Genomic DNA, 21,367 nt, shown 5'->3' with positions numbered 1-21,367 from the left:
GCTGACAGACTTCATCAATGAAGCATGGATCTCAGGCGAAGTGCCAGAAGAATGGAAAACTTCACAAGTTATACTAATACCGAAACCGGGTAAACCTCCAAGCTTGGACAACTTAAGGCCAATATCACTTACATCATGCGTGGGGAAGGTCGCTGAACACGCAATCCTTAACAGGCTAAAGGACCACTTAGAGGATAATAATATATACACCCACAACATGCTGGGTTTTAGGTCTGCACTTTCCACGCAGGATGCCATGAAGCAAATTAAACACCACATACTCGACGGATATTCTAGAAATACTAAGGCCATACTGGGATTAGACTTGGAAAAAGCGTTCGACAGCATCAAGCATGAGTACATCCTCAAAACAATAGAAGACATTGGACTCGGGTTGAGGATGTTTAAATACATCAAATCCTTTCTTGAAGCACGCACGGCGATGATAAAGGTCGGAGACACAAACTCGGAAGTGGTTCAGCTCGGAGATCGAGGAACCCCCCAAGGATCGGTGATCTCTCCCGTCCTTTTCAACCTGTGCATGATTGGTCTGTCCAGAAAGCTGGGCAACATTAAGGGCATTAACCCTACAATTTATGCTGATGATCTCACTGTATGGTGTGCTGGTGGCAGTGAAGGGCAGATACAGGACGCACTGACTGAAGCGATCAAGACGGTGGAAGAATACCTGAGACCCACTGGACTCAGGTGCTCCCCACATAAATCGAAGTTGCTACTTTATAGACGTGAAAAAGGGGGCAGGCCTAAGGGCTGGAAACCTCTATCGGAAAGCAATATACACCTACATACAGAAAATGGTGCCAATATACCCAGAGTCAACGTGATCAGGGTACTAGGCTTTTTCATTGAAGCAAACGGTGGAAACCATACGGAGGTCAAGAAAATCACCCTTAAAACGGATAACGCGTGCAGGATGATCGGACGCCGGGCAGGAAGACACAAGGGCATGAAAGAAGATAACCTCATCAGGTTAATCAACTCTTTCGTGCTCTGTCATATTTCATACGCCGCAGCCATGTACAACTGGACGCAGGTTCAACTCAAGAAGCTTGACTCAGCGATCAAGAAAGTTGTTAAAAGCACATTGGGGCTCCCAATTCGAACCAGCACTGCAAAATTACTCAAGTTAGGAATACACAACACGACCATGGAGATCGCGGAGGCTCAAGAAACATCACAAATAGCGAGACTATCTACAACCAGCACGGGAAGATCAATCCTGGACAAGATTATGATCAACCCGATTACGGATCCAGCACAGTACACTAAAGTTAATCAAGAATTCGCAGACAACATAATTGTCGCACCGCTACCCAGGAATATGCACCCAAAACATAACATCAACAGGAGAGTTGCGCGAGCCAGGGCGTTAATCAAGAAAATGGATAAAGGGGGCAGAGGAGCCTGCTTTGTTGATTCGGCTGCTTACAACGATCGAACTAAGTTCGCGGCGGCAGTAGTGGATCATCAGGGCAATTGCACCAACTGCGCCACGGTCTACACTAGCAAACCTGAAGTCGCTGAACAAGTTGCCATTGCATTGGCACTAACAGACGATAGATTTACAGAAATTTATAGCGACTCGAAAACAGCTATTAGAGCTTTCAATAGGGGAGAAATTGCCCCACAGGCTGCGAAAATAATTAACAAAAGGCAAACAAATGTTAGGCGTTTCATTTATTGGTTCCCGGCGCACCTTGGTTCACTTGATGGTATTCCTGTCAATCCAAATGAATCGGCCAACAGCGTCGCCCGCGACCTTACAGACCGGGCCGCTTCTACATATGGTCTTGATTCTGCTGGATTGGAGAACTTACAGAGAGATACTCTCATTACATACAATGAAATTACAAAACATTACTACATGGGAAGGAGGGAGTTTCCACATTCTCACTATAGACTAAACAGAGCACAAGCAGTTACACTTAGGCAATTACAAACAGAGTCTTATTATTCACCTGCACAAATAAAGAAATGGTATGACATTGCAGACATGAATATTATATGCAAAGCATGCAAAAAGGAGATATGCACGCTTGAACATATGCTCTGGGAGTGTGGGTCGCTCGGCCCTGGCATTTCCCGGAATCGGTTTTTAGGAATGATAAGATCTCCAGATCATATTCCTCAAGTCCGGGCTGTCCAGTACGCCCGTGATAGGGCTAGGAGGCTTGACCTCCCGGTCCCAACATGGGACTAGCCAGGCGGGTGGCAACACCTTGTACAGGACAAGAATAAAGTTTTTTCCTCCTCCTCCTCCTCCTGTAATCAAAGAACCAACCAGCACGCAATCTCCGCTGGAGTGCCAAATTTTACATCTCGACCGTAATTATGAATAAACTATCCGTAATTATCACAAGTAGACTATATTATGATATAATCTAACGGTTTTTATTTCGGGGCAAATAAATGTACACAAATAAATCTCAGTCCACATAAGCGAATAGTGTGCGCGACTGGGCAGTCGCGGTTCATGAGTTCCTGCTCCTTCAAGCATTTTTTGTATCTGGAAGCCATCTAAGACCCTTCTACTGGGGCCGCGCGCGCGCCTCCGGTAGTGGGTGAGCACGAAGGCGGCGACGCCGACAGCGGCAATGTGCATCTGCGGTCTGTATAATTGGAATGGAAAAGAAATGTGGCCCCAACACGTGACCCTGCTCTCCGCAGACTCGGTCCACTGTGTTTGGTTTCAGGTAGATCTTCATAATTGTACACTTGCTCAGTTCTTCTTGCAGATCTCTCTGCGCACATTTCCTTTGACAATGTTGCCCAACTTCGGTGCCTTATTGCACTCGGTACACTTATCATCTCCGTTTCAACGAGTGACTGCTGCAGCTGCATGTTCACATTCCGCACTTTCGTTGTCGGGCGTGCACTGATTGTGGGTGCTAAATAAACTGAAACTGATCACATTTTGGGCCAACTTTTTTTCTGGCTTCACTTTCTCCCAGTGGTGCTACATCGTCTTTTATTTCGTCCTGCATGACGTGGAGGAAGAAAAAACATGGCAGAGGTCCTGACATCACTTGTTTCGAAGCCTCCTCGGAGCACTGCCCAAACAGCCCAACACTTATGGCGCTGCTCCTATGCATTGGAATAAGGGACGAAGCTATGACCTGAAGCCATGGAGTGACAAAGCTGCCAAAGGCCAGTATATTCAGCGACGGGGGCGACCGTATGATGTGCCAGCGGCTACGGCGGTTTGACGCTATTGCTACATACGATCTCACTGCCAGACAGATTGTGTGACTACTCAGCAGAAGATCTTTTTAGCGACCACTCACATATTACGAAGGCCCAAATGTGCTTTCACAAGTCTTCAGTTGTTGCAGAGCTGCGCGCGAGTTTTGCATTTTAGTTTCATAAACGAGATTAATGATCTCTCCTTGCTCAAGACAACCCTGCCAGATAGAAGATATTCCTTAGTTGTGTGTCACCCCGTGTAAGTGGCTTTCCATCATTTGTCTCCTAGCTTGAGGACATTTTAGTTTTCAGGGCACCTGCACCATCGTCGTCGTGCTATGGGTATTTCTCACAATGGCAAATTGGCAATGGCCAATAATTTTTGCAACATTGAGCTGTGTTAATGCGGCAGTACATTAATGCTGCTAAAGGCTGCTATCTCTAAGAATAATATGTTGCCGTGGCAAAAGAACGGCTGCGTTTATACGGTGTTTAAGCTCGGCGAAGAGTATACAAACGTCGAGTGTTTTTCTTGCGTTCAACCACACACTGCGCATGTGAGTGCAAAGACCAGTTGGGTGCTTACTTGAAATGTCAACGCTGATATTTTTACTCGGTGCAATGGCCTTTGGATCGTCTGCAGAAAAAAAAAGGAATTATAGTTCACACTTTCGGTTACACTATTTGAACTGGAATCGAGAAAAGAAAATGACGCTATACAAGTTAATCAATATTGGTGTGGGTTCTTCTACCCGAACCACGCGTCCCACGTTTCTTCTGCCATAATTGCAAAATATGCAAGTTCCACGTAGCTGGACAGTATCAAGATAATGCTGTTTGCAGTCGCTTGCAGCAACTCCGCTGCCACAGTTTCTTAGTCACTTTTGCACTGCAACATTCCTAGCGTTAACAGAAATATTACGAGCCTACAGCTATTTCTACCTGAATGCAAATTTCATTATGAATTAATTGCTCTGACACAAACTTGGCTTAAGCTTGACGAATATGTTAACATTCAAGGTAACGATGTGGTCACCAATTCATGGCGAAGCAAACCAAGGCCAGGAGGTGCTCTACTGTTTATCAAAATGAAACATGAATTTAAGGCCTCTTCTAATTTGACTACAAAGGCATCACTGGAATATGAGGTGTTATTTATTGAAGTATCTTTTGGAATCAAAATCGGTACTGTTTATCTATCAGCGAGTTCTAATGTCCCTTGTTTCCTTCACGCAAAAAAAGCTATGTTAGAGGAGTTATGTGGCGACGTTAAGCGAAACCTACTCGATCACTATAAATTTGATATCGGGAGGTATATGAATCATACGGGTTTGTGAATTTATTTAGTGCATATACACATGTAACAAACACTTCTGGGCCACGGCGGCCGCATTTCGATGGGGGCGAAATGCGAAAACACCCGTGTGCTTAGATTTAGGTGCACGTTAAAGAACCCCAGGTGGTCAAAATTTCCGGAGTCCTCCACTACGGCGTGCCTCATAATCAGAAAGTGGTTTTGGCACGTAAAACCCCAAATATTATTATTATTATTAAACACTTCTGCAACCCTTATTGGTCCTAATCTCTGCAATTTTAAATCTACAGGTATTATCTCCGGTGTAGTAGCTACGGATTAATCGGATCATTTTTCAGTGGTTATACTTGTAACTACAAAGCGTAAACAACCTAAACCTTACAGTCAGACAGTTACACGTGTGGACACAATTTTTCTTCGATAAAAGTTACCTGCGATGCGCGAACACGTCATGGACAGCGTTGACGTATACAAAATGTACGAATGCTTGAATAATGTGGCATCGCAGTGCATAGGGCTATATCGAGATTAGGTAAAAAAGATACTACAAACACCCGATACACCCTTAGATGACGCAAAGTGCCTTAGGGCTATTCTATATCAAGCATGATTGGTTTGCTACAGAACTCAATACAAGTACATCAGGAACAAATTATGACCACACGATACTGCAAGAAGGAATATAATAATCCTACTATAATTGCAGATCAAACATCCCCTACAAAACTGTGGCAAATAGTTAATTTCTTCAATAAAGTTACATCTCATCGATTCAGGCTTCCGGAAATTAATATATATGGTGACTCAAAACAACAGTTCGTCATTAAATTTAATGTTTTTTCTACGAAGGTTGGCCATGACCTATCATTGGTACGTGCCCGATCCCACACCTGCCTTCTGCATTAGAGTACAGCAAACTTGTTCCTTTTTTTTAATTATGGCGTTTTACGTGCCAAAACCACTTCATGATTATGAGGCACGCCGTAGTGGAGGACTCCGGAAATTCCGACAACCTGGGGATCTTTAACGTGCACCTAAATCTAAGTACACGGGTGTTTTCGGATTTCACCCCCATCGAAATTGTTCGCATTTTTAGATGTCGCTCCATAAAAGGTAAGCTCTACAATTTTTTCCATGCCGACCTATAAAGCCTCGCGATATGACAGTATATAACTGAGCATAGTAAAATCTAATCTACATTTGTTGTGCCCTTGCCTGACGTAAATGCTTATTTGTGCTTTATTAAAATGGTACGTATGCCAATGTACTGTCCTGAGCTGGGGTCTCTCCCATTTATAACTGCGGCGATTACAACCTGTTAGTAAAGTACCGTCCCATTTCAATACACTCTACCATCAACACGGTGTTCGAGAAGCTTACGGTCAAGCAAAAAACTAAGTTCTTGGTAAAATACAATACATGAACACCGCATCAACACAGATTTTGCCCAAACAAGTCGACCAGCAATGCAGTTACTTTTGTACCTAACTATGTTAACATTAGGAACGAAATGCTAATTGACATATTCCTCGGCATTAAAAAAGCGTTCGGCATCGTCGATCATCCAATTCTGTCAGAAACACTTGCACTGTTGTGGAGCTCGAGCTGACAGTTGATATTTCATAATATAGTTTGCACATGCACAGTACATGATATGACTTCCTACCTATTACACAAAACGTTCCGCAGGGTTCAGTTTCGGGTCGGATGCTATTTTCCTTGCTTATCAACGACCTTCCCCAAGGACTTCATAAGGATGAGGCAATAACGTTTCCTGGTGATACCATAGCTTTTATCTCAGGAAAAGATATCTGTCACTTAGGAAATCTCCTCATAGACAACTAGGAAAAGTAAACTGGTTTATGACAACCAACTAACACTGAATACATCGAAAATAAAGTACAATGTGTTTTCGACGAATACAGTTAAAATACCACCAATAATTTTGAAGATAGCCACGACACCAAATAAAGAAGTTCAAGAATATAAATATCCTCGTATAACGTTAGGTTCATACCTTTATTACAGGGCACATATGAAAAATGCCTGCAGCTGGCATGTTTTACTTTATATCAGGCGCGTCAGCACTTTCCCCTTGTGCAGTGCGAATGATATACTTGAGTAGCGTTCATAGTCATTTAACCTATTTTATGGAGACATTGGGGATAACCTATTTGCGCTGCCTGGATCTGGTTATCAAGCTGCAGAAAAGAGTACTCTGAATTATATCCTTTTCTGGTTACATGAAACACGGAGAACGGGTATTCAAAAAAATAAGAAAATATGCTATTCCTCATTGCTAGGGAATTCAAAATGGCATGCTCAGTTGAAGGCATACTTCCGCACAGTAACCCCCCTCCGAGTATCATTTTCATCACGCCACGCCGAAACACAAGGACCTGCAACAAGCACGTGACGCCCCCTCGAGCATAATCTGCGTTGGCCCGCCAGGCTCGGTGGCATGCCAGGCCCTGTAGACAACATTGGTCACCGCACCGCACAAAACACCGACGAGCACAGCTGCTCGCGGTCAGTCATCGTTCGTCACCACGACGCTGCGAAGCGTCCGTCTCTTGTTCACGAACCCGGGCGGATCGTGACAGGACGCAATTCGGCAGAAATGTTAACGTACCACCAACACAATAGGCGCAGGTTAGCCAACAATGAAACGAAAATATGGAATAACCTTCCGTAAACAGCAGAAGCGAGTCTAAGATTTTCCTATGTTTTTAAACAAGCTATAATTCAAAATGAGTATTTTTCAATAAAGTAATATTACCTGATTGGGTATTTGGGGTATTACACTTGTGATATAGCAAGTTTATTAATATCGTGCTAACAACAACGCTGGGCTAATCTGTACTTATAAATCCCGTTACCTGTAAACCTGAGTTGTAATGATGTTTCGCCTGCATTTGTATGGGCCCCGAACTAGCAGTATTGCTAAGGGCCCAAGTGATTTTCAGCACCTTTTGTAACCATGTATCGAAATAACTGATCATGATGAAAGTAGGGCAATTTGTTTTTCCATTTCGCCTAATCCCAGAATTATTATTAATTCTTCAACTGCCTATTTACAATATTCACATCAAAAGTCTTATTGAGAACGTTTTATACCATGGTGAAAAAACCTAGCTTTTTGTCGCTGAATACGTGCTCCAAGAAAGATTTTTTTTCTAAGCCTCAAAAAACAAGCCCGCGAAGTAGTACGCCTTAGTGCTGCGAAACTACTCGCACTGCACTTTTTTGTAGTCTTCCACTTTTTCGCATCTCGTGCGACCCTTCAACTGTGCGCGAAACTGAGCGCTCTCGATCTCCCTTTTCATTCCCGTACCCCGTCTTTTAGTATATGGTAGAACTGGACGTGCATCTGGCTAACTTCCTTGGATTTCCTGTGTTCTCTATCTATCTATCTATCTATCTATCTATCTATCTATCTATCTATCTATCTATCTATCTATCTATCTATCTATCTATCTATCTATCTATCTATCTATCTATCTATCTATCTATCTATCTATCTATCTATCTATCTATCTATCTATCTGCTTGAAAACGTTTCATCTAAGTTGCCTCAATACAAGCTGATACTGACTTGACGTTGCTTCGTAGTGTGGGCCCTTGGAATATGTCCAACCGTCCAACAAAGAATTATTCCGAATGTCTCATATCTTGGGAAGGCATGTAACCCTCCTGCCTCTCACTACTATTCACAACCACGCAAAGGATGACAGTGCTGTCCGAGAGGCGTCGTTAGTCCTATCCCACGACCTACAGTAATTAGCTCGCCTATATCGCTGTCACGTGGAGTTCGATACTACATGTGAATTTTAAACTAACGCATCACGAATCCACGACCAGCCCAGCTTTCACATCGTAACCTTCCACCACGTACTCAAAGACATAGTGTATGAAGCTTTTCATTGTCTCGTCTGTAAGAATTTGAACACCATCGCCTTCATCATTAATCAATGTCAACGCTACGAAGAAGCAAAAGGTCATCGCATGACACGCCAGTTCACGCGTCTTAGAAATACATCTGCTACGTCGTTGTGCAAGGGCCTTCAGTCTGTGCATCAGCAGTCAACATCTCAGAGCTTCGTTCGTATCGTGCGCCCGAAGAACGAAGCGGCTGCGCTGGATGGCTTCGAGACCTGTTGGAACGATTTTCGGCCGATGATTTCCCTTGAGCAGTCTGCCGTGCCCGACGAGTTGGCCAACCTTGTAAATCAGTCTGTCGACGCCGTCAAGCGATCGGACACCTACACCTTTCCGGTGATCCGTCATGCACGACGCCAGTACCTCTTTCGGCCTCTTTGCAACCCATGGAATGGCGAACGTCTGACGATCGGCCGATTTGTTTCAATGGCCGACGAATTTCCCACATATCCCGTCACTGCCGCAATATATGGACGTCATCTCAATATCAGTCTGCGTTCCAACGTTACCGCCGTTCACCAGGCACTCGTCCGCCACCCTAGGATTCCACAGAGCAATAGAACCCTACTCAGGCGTCCTCATCCACACGACAGAGTCGTTCACCCTCACAACGACCACCCCTATCTCGCTCACCCACTGTTTACTGTTCTACGTCCCCAATGTACCGGTGCTCCAGGACAAACTGACGGGTGCAGCTCCGAGAGGTGACGCCGATAGAACAACCCAGACTGCCATTGCTCTACTGATCTTACCGACAGATAGGAATTTCCTTGATGTGTACGTGAATAGTGTCCTTGTCACTGCTCTTTTGAATACAGGCGCGCACATATCTGTGATGAGCGAGCAGTACGCAAACTGCTCACTTAAGTACTGACTTTTGTGGCGTCCTGTGTTGTGCGAGTCGCTGACCGAAAAGCACTGGTCATAATAGGAATATGTGCCACTCGCGTTGGCGTCGGTTGCTTCCAAACATCTGTTTTGTCTACTGTTCTTCAAGAGTGTCTCCATGATATTATTCGAGGCCTTCATTTTCCATCCACTCACTCCGCCCTTATCGACTGCTCTATCGAACTTGTTTAACTTGATTTACCTTGTGTTGACCCTGCTGTGGAATTTCCCAACAGGTGTGTGCCACAGGCGACTATACTGGGTGCCCTTGTACGAACAAGTCAATCAAAGGGATGTAGAGAAGATGCTGTCTAGAGGAATCTTCGAACCATCATCTAGTCCTAAGACGTCTTCCGCCGAGCCCATACGACTTGCCACACAAAACATGACCTGCGTCCTGCTTTCTCCAGCTCTACCGGTGTCCGACGGTGACTATGCTGTGTCTCCTCTCGCGGACGTCCTCCTTGCCCATCACGTTGCACTTCCGTGCACGGTCGTCAGTATCACCAGCAACTCTACCAGCCTTCGTCTCGTCAACTTCAGAATCGGCGACCGCGTCCTACCGCAAGGCGTAGCCTTTTCGGAATGCTCTCTAGAGGAATCTTTGAACCGTCATCTAGTCCTAAGACGTCCCCTGTCATTCTAGTTAAAACTAAGGACGCCACCTGACGATTCTGTGGGGATTCCTCGCACCTCATCAAGATCACCCTCGACTGCTTCCACAGTGCGAAGTAATTTTCTTCTATCGGCTTTCGTTGCAGCTACTGGCAGATTGCCGTCGACGACATGGACCACGATAAGACCACCTTTATAACACCCGACGGATTATACCAGTTCAAAGTCATGCCTTTCCGCTTACGTATTGCTCAGCTACTCTTGAATACACGATCGACACACTCCCGCATGGCCCTAAGTGGTCCCTCTGTGTTTGTTACTCATGACGTGATCGTCTTTGCTCCTACATTTGTTACGCCCCTGCAGCGCCTCTCGATCGTTCTTTCTGCTTTTCGCAATGCTGGCCTTTAACATTATTCATCTAACTGTCGCCAAATTACTATCGTTGGCCATCTTCTTGATTGATCTGGTGTGCGCCCAGTCCCGGAGAAAGTTCGTGCCGTACATAATCTTCCCGTACCAACATGTACGAAAGATGCCAGGAGGTTTGTGAAACTGGGCTTGCACTTCCGCAGCTCCGTGCACAATTTTGCGGAAATCGCACGTCTTCCTACTGCTCTTCTGTAGGCAGGCGTTTCATTTTCTTTGGGACCTGACAAACAACCACCTTGCCAAAGCTTATTTCTCTTCTAACATTTCCAGCTATTCTAGCGCACATCGATCCGAGTGCTCCAACAGAAGTCCACACTGATGCCAGTGGCCATGGGGCGGGTGTCATTTTTCGCCAACGTCAGTAAGGCCACGACCGTGTCATTGCCTACGCCAGCAGTCTCCTTTCTCCAGCTGAGCGGAATTCCCCATTACTGAACGTAAGTGTCTTGCAGTTGTCTGGGCAGTAGGGAAATTTCAGCCTTACCTATATGGTCAGCCATCTACAGTAACTACAGGCTACCATGAGCTCTGCTGGATTTCGTCCGACAAAGGACCTAGCAGTCACCTAGGTCGCTGGGCACTACGCCTATAGGGATACTTATACACAGTTGTCCACAACTCCGGCAGGTTGCACCACAATGACGATGGCTTGTACCACCCCCAGCCTATCTTCTTGATGTTCTTGCGACCGATGCTTTTGCTTCTGTATTTTTGCAGCCTCTTTTCGCTCACCTCGCAACCTAACAGCGTTGGTATCCAAGCGAACGTAGTACCCTGGACAAGCTCAAATCTGGGTCAAGTTATCCTTCTCTTCGAATGTTCCTACTCCAGGACGGCACTTTATATCGGCGCAGCCTGCACCCTAGTTGATCTGAGATGCTGCTTGTTATTCCGCTGCATCTTCATACCACTGTTCCATCAAAGCTGCACTACCTACAAACTTTTAGTCGCCCCGGAGTACCTCGTACGAACGATGGTGTCCGGCGACGATTCTCTTGGCCTGGTCTGTACCGAACGGTCCGCTGATACGTCGATTCTTATGAGTTATGTCAGCACCATAAGAAGCCGCCTCTACACTCTGCTGGTTGACTCCAACCTCTTCCCGGTCCTGCAGAAGCCAGCTATCGTGTTGGCGTAGACCTACGCGGACTTTTCACCCCCTCTGGCTCAGTAAACATGTCGATTGCCGTCGGAACTGATTAAACAACTTGGTTCGCGATCGCCAGAGCCCTTCCAAAAGACGTAGCCGACTTCCTGTTGCACAAGCTCATTGTTCACCATGGCTCTCCTCGTCAACTTCCTACTGACCACAGTCGCTCCTTCTTCTCTACAGTTGTGGGCGACTTGCTCCGCTCTTGTTCTACCAAACACAAACTCAGTCCTGCATACCATCTGCAGATGAACGGTCTTATGGATCGACTTAAGCGAACAATAATGGATGAGCTCTCCATCTATATCTCTGAGGACCAGAATGACTGGGATACTGCTCCCCCTTTTGTCCCATTCGGGTGCGATTCATCACGCCAGGACACTGGAGCTTACTTGCCACTTTGTTGCTTGTACGGCCAAGATCCACTATTGCCTTTTGATACAATACTGCCTAGCCCTCTAGAATCCGTGTCTGAGTATACCCGCGTTGTCATTGCCCGAGCTGAAGATGCGCGCCAAGTTGCTCATCGTCGACTTTGTGTTTCTCAGAAGAAGCAGGAAAACATTTGTGATTGTCGTCACCGGGACGTCGACTGGTCTGGTCCTTCTATAATCTCCTACCGGGCGCGTCGGCCTTTCGGAAAAACTAATGTCTCGCTATTCCGGTCTTTACGGGGCCCTCCGTCAGGTGACCGACGTAACCTGCGAGATCTCTCCGGTCCCACCTACTACTCGCTCCGCCCCCACTTCCCATGACGTCTTTCAAATACGTCGTCTAAAACGCTACCAGTTCTTTTCGGTCTAAGAAGCACCGCGACGGCACTTTCACGCTGGGCGGAAATATGTTACACTGCTAGGCTCAATGCTGAGGAAATTAAGCAGGAACTTGGGACACAGTTCTATGCTCAATGAATAGTCAGCTGTAGACTTGTCTTTGTCAGTTACTGTAAATTACTGTACATACTGCTAATTTGTCTCACGTCTTGCTCCTTCCCTCGTAGCAATATTATCCCAAATCCAACCTAAGGGAAAGCTTTAACTTTCTCCATGGCAAATTAGCAATTCTTTACACTGACAACCACTGCTTCGAAATCGACGAGTTATGTTAAACTTAAAAGGAACAGCTAAAATGTGATTTCGGAAAGCGAATGTTTATTTGGCTGGCACCTTTTTTACATAACTTGCGAAAAATTGTGAAATTTCCAGAAACAATACTTGAAGTACACAACTCTGCACCTCAGCAACTAAAAACGATATCGCAGTTGTGTACGCTGCACCTGATATTTCATCTAATGCCGACAAAGCTAATATATAATACGCCACCCTTAAGTACACCACTAACATCTAAATGTGGCAGTCGCTAAACCTTTACAAGCATTGTAACAAATTCACATAAGTCCTAAATTCCTACGTCAAATGTGTCCGATTCCGTAGCTTGAAGGATGCAGTTCATGGAGGTGCCATATTAATTTTTGGTACTAAGTACCGGACTTGTAAACCTCGTACTTCTGTTTTTTTTTCAGATTTGCCTATTTTCGACATTTGTAGTAGAAAATGCAATGGCCTAAATCACAATTATTGCCGCAATCACTGTGATTTAGCTTTCTGTCTTAAATGGAACCAATTTCTTTCAAATCGGTTGAGCGGCGTTCTCATAAAAGCATTTATGCGTTTACCATGTGCTTGAGCAGCCGGCATCGGAAATCAGCCTGTACTAAAGCTTCCTCCAAATGCATCACACTGGTTCTCTAAGAACTTCACGAAACATAGCGCTGACTATACGCAAGCTCGCAGCCGCAGTGTTGCGCAAAATATAAGAAAAAGAATCAAGAAAGGGAAACCGACGAAAGCTACGTGGGAGCAGTTACCTCGGCCAGACATCTCATCCGTAATGCCGACGTGTTCTCTGCCAGGTGTCTATCAAAATTGTCGATTCATTGCCAGTCGAGCAAGTAGCTGGTTGTCTTCCAGATAAAGCTGCTATACTCGCGGACAACTTTCCTTGGCTATGAAGCGAAGGCTACGGAAACTAAGCGCACCTCTTTCACCGCTGTTGAAAGTGGTCCCGCAGTTTTGTTGATGTTTTCTTACGTGGGAAATTGAAACAATATCCTTTTTTTTGTTTTTGACTGGACCGAGTTTGAAACGATACCTAACGTTGACCAGTCAGCTATTGGTATTTCATTGTAGCTTAGTTTGCTCTTTCGAGTTTTCGCACACCCGAAACCGTCACACGTTTTGCACATTCATCAAACGCAAAATGCCGCCCGTGTCTTCTGGGGCCGAATCTTATAACGGTTCGGTTGGGGAACCGTTCTTTCGGCCTCACCTGATTGGCTAAAATTTTGATTACGTCACAGGTCGTCAGAGGCAGCGGGGCGGTATCGCAATTTTCGAATACGTCACGCATCTGTCAATCATCTTCAAAGCGAACCGGTCATAGGAACCGGAGAAGGGGTAGTCCGCTTTGGGTTCCGTTCCTGTGGCTTGGCTGTTGGCTTGTGACCCTGGCCGCGCGCGCCGGTCGCGCACCCCCGGAGACGCGCGGGCGTCGCGCGCGCGTGCGTTGGTTGCTTTGGAGGCTATTACTTGCCTTCGTCGTCTGCTTGGCGTTGCTCTTTCGGTGTCGACCACGGCTGGAAATGCGATACGCTTTCGAAGAAGTGACGGATAATGAGTTGCGCCGCCCTGCGGCATTGTCCACAACGTTGCTCTCGCAATTACTGTGTTGGCCGGTTGAAGGGCTGGGTCAGCTTTGCCGTGACTTCAGCTTCAAAGTCAATGCCAAGGAGATATTTGCATAGTGAGATAGAATTCCCAGTGCTATCGCCAGTGTGAATAGCTCGCAGATCGCCGTTCAGCAGTCAGAAGGGTTCAACCTAGGCTGGTTCAGCGCTTCCTTCCTTCGGCTGATAAAACTATACAGTCAGGACGGGAAGGTATTGTGGAGCTCTCTTGTTTGGCTGCCCTTTTTTCTCTAGTTCGGGAGTGCCATACTTTGTTTCTCATTTTCACGGCACAGCGCGCACCGTCAGCACCACACTCTTCGATTTGACTTCGCGCAGGCAATGCAGGGCCCGTATACCGTAATGTTCGATTTAAGTTCCACTGCTTCTATCACGCGACGCGCCGTGGGGCAGATCGCAGGGATAGCGGCAGCGCGTCGGCGAGCGAGTCATGTCCGAGCCGATGACGAAGCGCGAAAAAAGAAGGAAAATTGATATAGTCGGCTAGTAAAGGTGTCCCTAAGAACCAGTTCACGGTTTTGTCGTGCTAGCTACTTGAGAAGTGCTGGTAGTGCGTTCCTATTGCAGGCATCGTGCGAGCTCCTAGTAGCAGACGACATAGCCCTGCGCTCTGCCAACTCCGTGGCCAACTCATTTACGCTTACGATACCGCCTGTGGGCTGAGAATGAAAAATAATGACATTAATAAATTACTTCTGCATTGCGTAAACGTCCGACACCACAAGTTTATGCTTCAAAACTTGGCGTATAATATTTAATTTTTATTTTACATTCATTTAGCAAGCAGAAACATTCTGCAATTCCTCGATTAGCTCGTCATATAATGACGTACACTTCAGAGGTGGCACCCTCTCATCTATTGGTCACGTACTCCCCTTCTTCCACCGCCGGCTTGGGAGTGGCACATCTAATGACTTAAGCGGCGAAGCGGAGGTTCGTATTCCGAACCGTTATAAGATTCGGCCCCTGGTGAATGTTTGTCGCTTGCTGTCCCACCAATCAACTCTCCTGAGAGGCTGCTGACTAACTTTAGCAGCAAAAGGCGGTTGAAGCACACAAAAAAAGTGTTTGCAGCGTCTGCGCGGAAACCAAGCGAACCCATCTGGAAATCGCAACCATGTACAAACGAGTGAGTGTGCGAGCTAACTGCTGCGCGTCGAAATCCTAACGACTTCATACGGCTGCTTGGGAGCTCCGACGCAGGCTGCGATGCGCGCTGTTCCCAACTTGGTACATATATCGAATGTGAATAAACATTGATTCACGCCGAATTGATTGCATCTGCGTTCACTAAAGAGGTTGTGCGAGGTTGGCGAAACCAAAACCGGTGCCGAGCGCGCGCGGACTACATTGCGTACGAATATAATCATGTGCAGAAGCTCCGCCGCCGCAGCTTTCGCTTCATAGCCAAGAAAATGTGTCCGCCAGTATACAAGCGTACTCGCTTCCTAGTAACGAGGCGATACAACAGTCTCAGGGTCCACGTACTCCTTTCTTTTGTTTTCTTTAGTTGTGCATCATGGCATACGTCATAGCAATCCAAAAACAAGAAAGGGGCTGGCAGATGGAATAGCACACTGTGGTATAAAGTTCGTAAACAGGGATAAGGTGCCTCAGAAAGGCTGGCCAACGTTTCGATAGGAGGACCTATCTTCGTCAAAGGCGGCCTCGTCATCCTCGGCGTGTTAGTTTTAAAGGGCTAGTGCAGTGACGTCACGTGCGGGTGTTGTCGCTAGCGGCTGGTTTTCAAGAGACAGACTACCAGAGGAAACAAGCGCTGTCGTCTGACGTCTGTGAGCTTCCTTCCCAAGACGAGGGGACAAGAGCGTGAAAGTGGGCACGCGGGGAGCAAAGAAAAGAAACAAAAGCAGAAAAAAGGGAAAAAAAGGGAGAAAAGAAAGAAAGGGGGGGAAGCCAGGGCGGCACCAAGACAGAAAAGAAGGGGAGAGAGAAAAAAAGAACAAGAAAGAGAAAAACAAAATTTTAAGAAAGCCAGGGGCTAGGGATCGCGTTGGGGTTGACGCACACAAGGTAACTTCGCCTTTCACCTGCACATCAAGCAACGTAGTCTACTGTCTAGAATGCGCCGCTTGTAGCAAACAATACATAGGTGAGACTGGACAACAAATTAATACAAGACTCAACGGTCACCGCGCGGACACAAAACACAATTTACCCAAAGCACTAGCCAGCCACTTTAATGAACATGGTCATATATTTGACAAAGCAAGGCTCTATATACTACAAACAAATTTCCGTTCCCCTCGCGAAAGGAAGTATATGGAATCATATCTCATACACAAGTTTAATTGCCTACACCCGACAGGAATTAATTCGGCACGCGGCAACTTAGAATCTTTAAAAGCGGTAGCTTAAATCTGAAATTCTCACATCACCAACCAAGACACAAAACACATTAGGCCACCAGCTAACCTTAATTCTTAACCTCACCTACTCTTCCATTTCGAAACATTTTTTTCCTGCCTCCTACTCAATTTAATGCACTCTTTCAGGTTTTTACGTCTATACCAACTGTACGACCCCCTTCTGCCATGTACACTTGCCCCCACCCGCTTCTACGTGCGTCACCTCCCTGTTTGTTATTCCGGCTTCGGTCCCCCCTCCCCTGCTCTTTTCCCTTCCTTTTTTTTTAATCTATTTTTTGAAACCCCCTCATCAACACATTCCGAAATCAATATGCCCTTTTCGGCGCCTCAACCCAAAGTATCGCCATCTCTGGATGCCGCCGTAACGACACCTACGTTGAGCGACTGGGGCATTGCCCCTTGAAAGACCATGCCGCTGCCTTTCAGTCAGTTGTTTTTTCATCCACTTTAATTTTCACTAATTTATCGTTTCTTTATTTCATTTATTAAGCACAAGTAATTTCCCCTATGTTGTCCTTGGTGTCAGTGTTTGTTGGCTTCTCATGATATGGCTAATAAAAATCGGGCCCCTCGGTTAGCCCCCTTTCTTCTTGTTTATTACATAACGAGGGTCTCGAATCCGGCAACATTGATGCCTTCAGGTAGCATATGTGGGTTTATTGACCAGTTGCCTTCACCCATAAAAAGATCACGTTCTCGTGACGCCTGCGGCAAAAACGACGTTCAACGTCCGCCGCCAAGGTCTGTGAGTGGTGGCGCTGGCTAACACTCCCAGGGTTCTACTATTACACATAAATACCCAACTAAGTGGATGGGGAAACGCCGCCGCGGTAGCTCAATTCGTAGAGCATCGCACGCGAAATGTGAAAGTTGTGGGTTCGGCTCCCACCTGCGGCAAGTTGTTTTTTCATCCCCTTTAATTTTCACTAATTTATCGTTTCTTTATTTCATTTATTAAGCACAAGTAATTTCCCCTATGTTGTCCTTGGTGTCAGTGTTTGTTGGCTTCTCATGATATGGCTAATAAAAATCGGGCCCCTCGGTTAACCCCCTTTCTTCTCGTTCTCGTCTTTTGTGTTACTCGCGCACTGACCGCCTGACTGGCCCTTCTAATGCCACAAAAACATGCCGCCAACGACTCCCCCTGAATGCTTCCTAACCTCTCGCATCCCCAACACGCTCCCTAGCCCCCGGCTTTCTTAAAATTTTGTTTTTCTCTTTCTTGTTCTTTTTCTCTCTCCCCTTTTTTTCTGTCTTGGTGCCGCCCTGGCTCCCCCCAATTTTTTTCTTTTGTCCCTTTTTTTCTTTTTTTCCATTTTTCTGCTTTTGTTTCTTTTCTTTTCTCCCCGCGTGCCCACTTTCACGCTCTTGTTCCCTCGTTTTGGGAACGAAGCTCACAGACGTCAGACGAGAGCGCTTGTTTCCTCTGGTAACCTCTCTCTTTAAAACCAGCCGCCAGCGACAACACCCGCACGTGACGTCACTGAACCGACCCTTTAAACCTAACACGCCGAGGATGACGAGGCCGCCTTTGACGAAGATAGGTCCTCCTATCGAAACGTTGGCCAGCCTTTCTGAGGCACCTTATCCCTGTTTACGAACTTTATACGTCATGGTAAGAATTTGAACTCATTACATTTGATACGCCACGTGGCGGCGAAAATGAAAACGTAAGTCCAGAATTGCTGGGTATATCTGCAAATCCTGCAATTTGCCTTTACACAAATCTTGCCCTCATGCATGCTTCCGATCAAGCTGAGTCATGCAGCGTTTCCTGGCGGATATTTTCTTTAGTTGCACGCAACGGTGGCAGTGAAGCAATGCGTTTTTGCAAGTTTGGGATAACGTTCTCCTAATTCCTTTAGAAATATTCCGTTTTCTCTTAAAGATGAATTCTGCGTGTGTTGGCCTAGCCTGTTCTTGCTTGTCGTACGACACTGTTGATTGCTGATGAAGAAATGGGGACACCACAATCTTTCTCGTAGTATCTATATGTGAAGTAGCTATTGCAGGGCGAAGCCGTGGAGGGCAGCCCACCAGAACGTGCACCACGATCCTCCTTTTTTTTGGCATGCACTTCTTCTCCTGTGTCTTAATGTCACATTTTCCGGCTCTGTTAATAGAGTTTCAACAATGAGAACCTGTCGAAAACGCAAACACAGTGCACACTAACACACTGCGTAGGTATATAACATTTATGTTTATTTTGCTAAGAACCTACAGACGTACATTGCAAGTAGCAGCCTGCAACAAAGGATTATCAAAATGCGAATAATCCTGCAGCAACAGATGTGGTTTTGATAATAAAGAAAACATACAGAACAGATTCTTTTATTTGATATCGGGATTATTAGTGTGTTTACGAACACTTCCGCCACAGTTATTTACCCATGTCAAATTTTAATAAAATTTCGGGAGCAACTTACTGCACATAGCGAGAGCTGCGGCAAAAGTCGAGGCAAGGTAGACGATACTTTGTGATCCAGATAAGCGCTGGAAGCAGAACACAAAAGCACTGATTCTTATAAAGCCCTCATATGAAAAAGAAATATCAGTGGATTTTTATGCGTACAGAAGCGCATTTGCTTTACGGTCAATGTAATCTACGTGTGGTAGTAGTTACGATTTAAGCGAGTACGAAGGTGTCACGCACAACGTTCGCCCAGCACATTTTTCCGATACTGCGCATTCATCACAGGACCAGTGCTTCCTCTTGAAAGAGCGATGATATCGTAGCATGGCCTGACTATCATGGTACGTACGTCGTCTCACAAATTTCATGCCGCAAAATGTTTCGAATTCAATTATAAGTGGTGTTTTCGCAACCATACCCGGATATTTCACTCTTTTCGTCTGAACTAGGGCGATGGGATCTACACAGCGGAGAAGCCAAGTGATCCAAGTCCCGGTCAAAATTTCAGCGTCAAAGCTGCGAAAGGACTCGTCGCGGCACCTCGAGGCCGCCGCGGTAAACTACGCTAGCAGCTAGCCGCTGCGATCTCGGAGCCCATGCTCATAGACAAAACTATGCGCAGTACAAAGATGAAATAATTTTTTTTTGTCGTTTTAAGATCGACGACATATATATTTCTCGCTTATTTAACTCAAAATTAAGAACTGTCTATTACTGATAATGTTTTCGCAATCAGGTAATCAGCTTTTAGCGTTGTTGGGCCAGCTGATTTCGATGACGAGCATGCGTACGCAAGCGAGTGTTGCATTTCACAGAAGATTGCACATTCCCTGAAGGATGTGTTGAAATAATATTTGGCTCACATTTTCACAGGAGCGCCGTTAGCAGATCCGCAGCATGTTTTACTATGTTCATGATGTGTTTCTGGGTCCTTTTAAAAGAGTTCAGCATTCTTTTGTTAGCCACATTGGTTTAATATTCGACATTAAACTAAAGAGCTATTTTGCAAGTCTCACGTGCCCCTTCAGTAACAATTTTGGCTGATTCAGCTAGAAGTATATTGAAGTCCTTAGCCACAAGAACAGGTGCCTGAGTATTTAGTTTCATTCTTTTCCCCTTCTTGCCCTCTCGGCTGAGATCAAAGTTTTGTTTCTTTTCTCCTAGCACATCTGATATCATATAGTCTTTCTTTCGCGTGCACTGTTTTGCATATTTTATTTCAAGCAATCGCTGCAGCCTGCGCTTTGGTACAGCTGTTTAAAGTCTAAAACACTAATGATACCAATCGGCAAAGGTCGCTTATCAGGCTGTCGCTTTTATATCACCCGTGGTAGCTATTTTGTTGTCTGGCAGAGAGGACTTCTCCAGCAGTGCAGCTTTAGTTTTTCCCTCAGGCTAAAGGATAACTTTGTAATAATGCATGTTCTCCTAAGATATATTTGCTACCTGCTACGTGCTACGTGCCCTTGATTTTCTTATGAACTGTACCATTGTTATATACATCGCGATGACGCCTTCTGCATAAACCCTCAGCTTTAATATACGCAACGCTGGTTACAAGCTTCAGAAAAGAAAATGGGTAGTTTTGTTCTTGACAAACAAGATAAAATTTAGGGCGTCACAAATGCCAAGTAAACCTCTACGGGGCTTGGCACACGCCGAACACTTCCCACCGCGTCGGGTCGGGCCCAGCCTTAAATCAGCCCCCCTTACCATTTTCAACCCCATCATTTTACCCTGAGGAATAACGTCCTCCCAAATGCAATGTGTACGCCGACTAGAACACTAAGTCATTTCAATAGCTTTCTCATCAATGAATATAATCAGTCAAATGATCGAAGCACAAACTCGCTAATGAATGTTAGAGCACACGTCCGCGCGGCACACATGCAACAGCTTTACGGCAAATTCGGCAGGTTCGCAAATATGCACTGCACAGAGAAACGAAAAATTCTGCTTGTGATGTTAGTAAACGTCAGGCAATGGCGATGGCAGAATGCTAAAGTAGTGGCTTCGCTGGGCAACTTGCACCTAATACCACCACCACACTTGGTAACTAATATTCACCGCCACACCTGGGGACGTGAAGTGGAAGGCGTGGCTTGTTTTTGACCCAGCCGTGCGCTGACACCCTCAATTTTACGAATGGGATCCGCGAATGTGTAAAACAGGCGAACACGGCTAATTCGAGAGCACGCGTAAAATCAAACTAGGTTGACCAAGTGATGTTATCTTACGTTGTGATCATAGCTGAAATAATGTGCAGCCTCCGATAAAT

At 45.7% G+C, this 21,367-nt stretch overlaps 1 protein-coding gene across 1 annotated transcript in view; it reads right to left on the bottom strand.

Moving 5' to 3' along the window:
- LOC142574157 (evasin P1180-like) overlaps positions 1 to 21,367 on the bottom strand; it is a 135,110-nt gene that overhangs the window by 107,351 nt on the left and 6,392 nt on the right. The window contains exons 2-3 of the mRNA XM_075683312.1: positions 19,103 to 19,169; positions 3,791 to 3,841 (exon numbers count right to left, since the gene is read on the bottom strand). Coding sequence (XP_075539427.1) covers positions 3,791 to 3,841; positions 19,103 to 19,169 — 118 coding nt within the window. The remainder of the gene's footprint in view (positions 1 to 3,790; positions 3,842 to 19,102; positions 19,170 to 21,367) is intronic.

Source organism: Dermacentor variabilis, chromosome 3, assembly GCF_050947875.1.
Source record: "Dermacentor variabilis isolate Ectoservices chromosome 3, ASM5094787v1, whole genome shotgun sequence".
NCBI classification, from domain to species: domain Eukaryota; kingdom Metazoa; phylum Arthropoda; class Arachnida; order Ixodida; family Ixodidae; genus Dermacentor; species Dermacentor variabilis.
The sequence above is the reverse complement of the archived record's forward strand: the minus strand, read 5'-3'. Positions and strand labels throughout refer to the sequence as shown.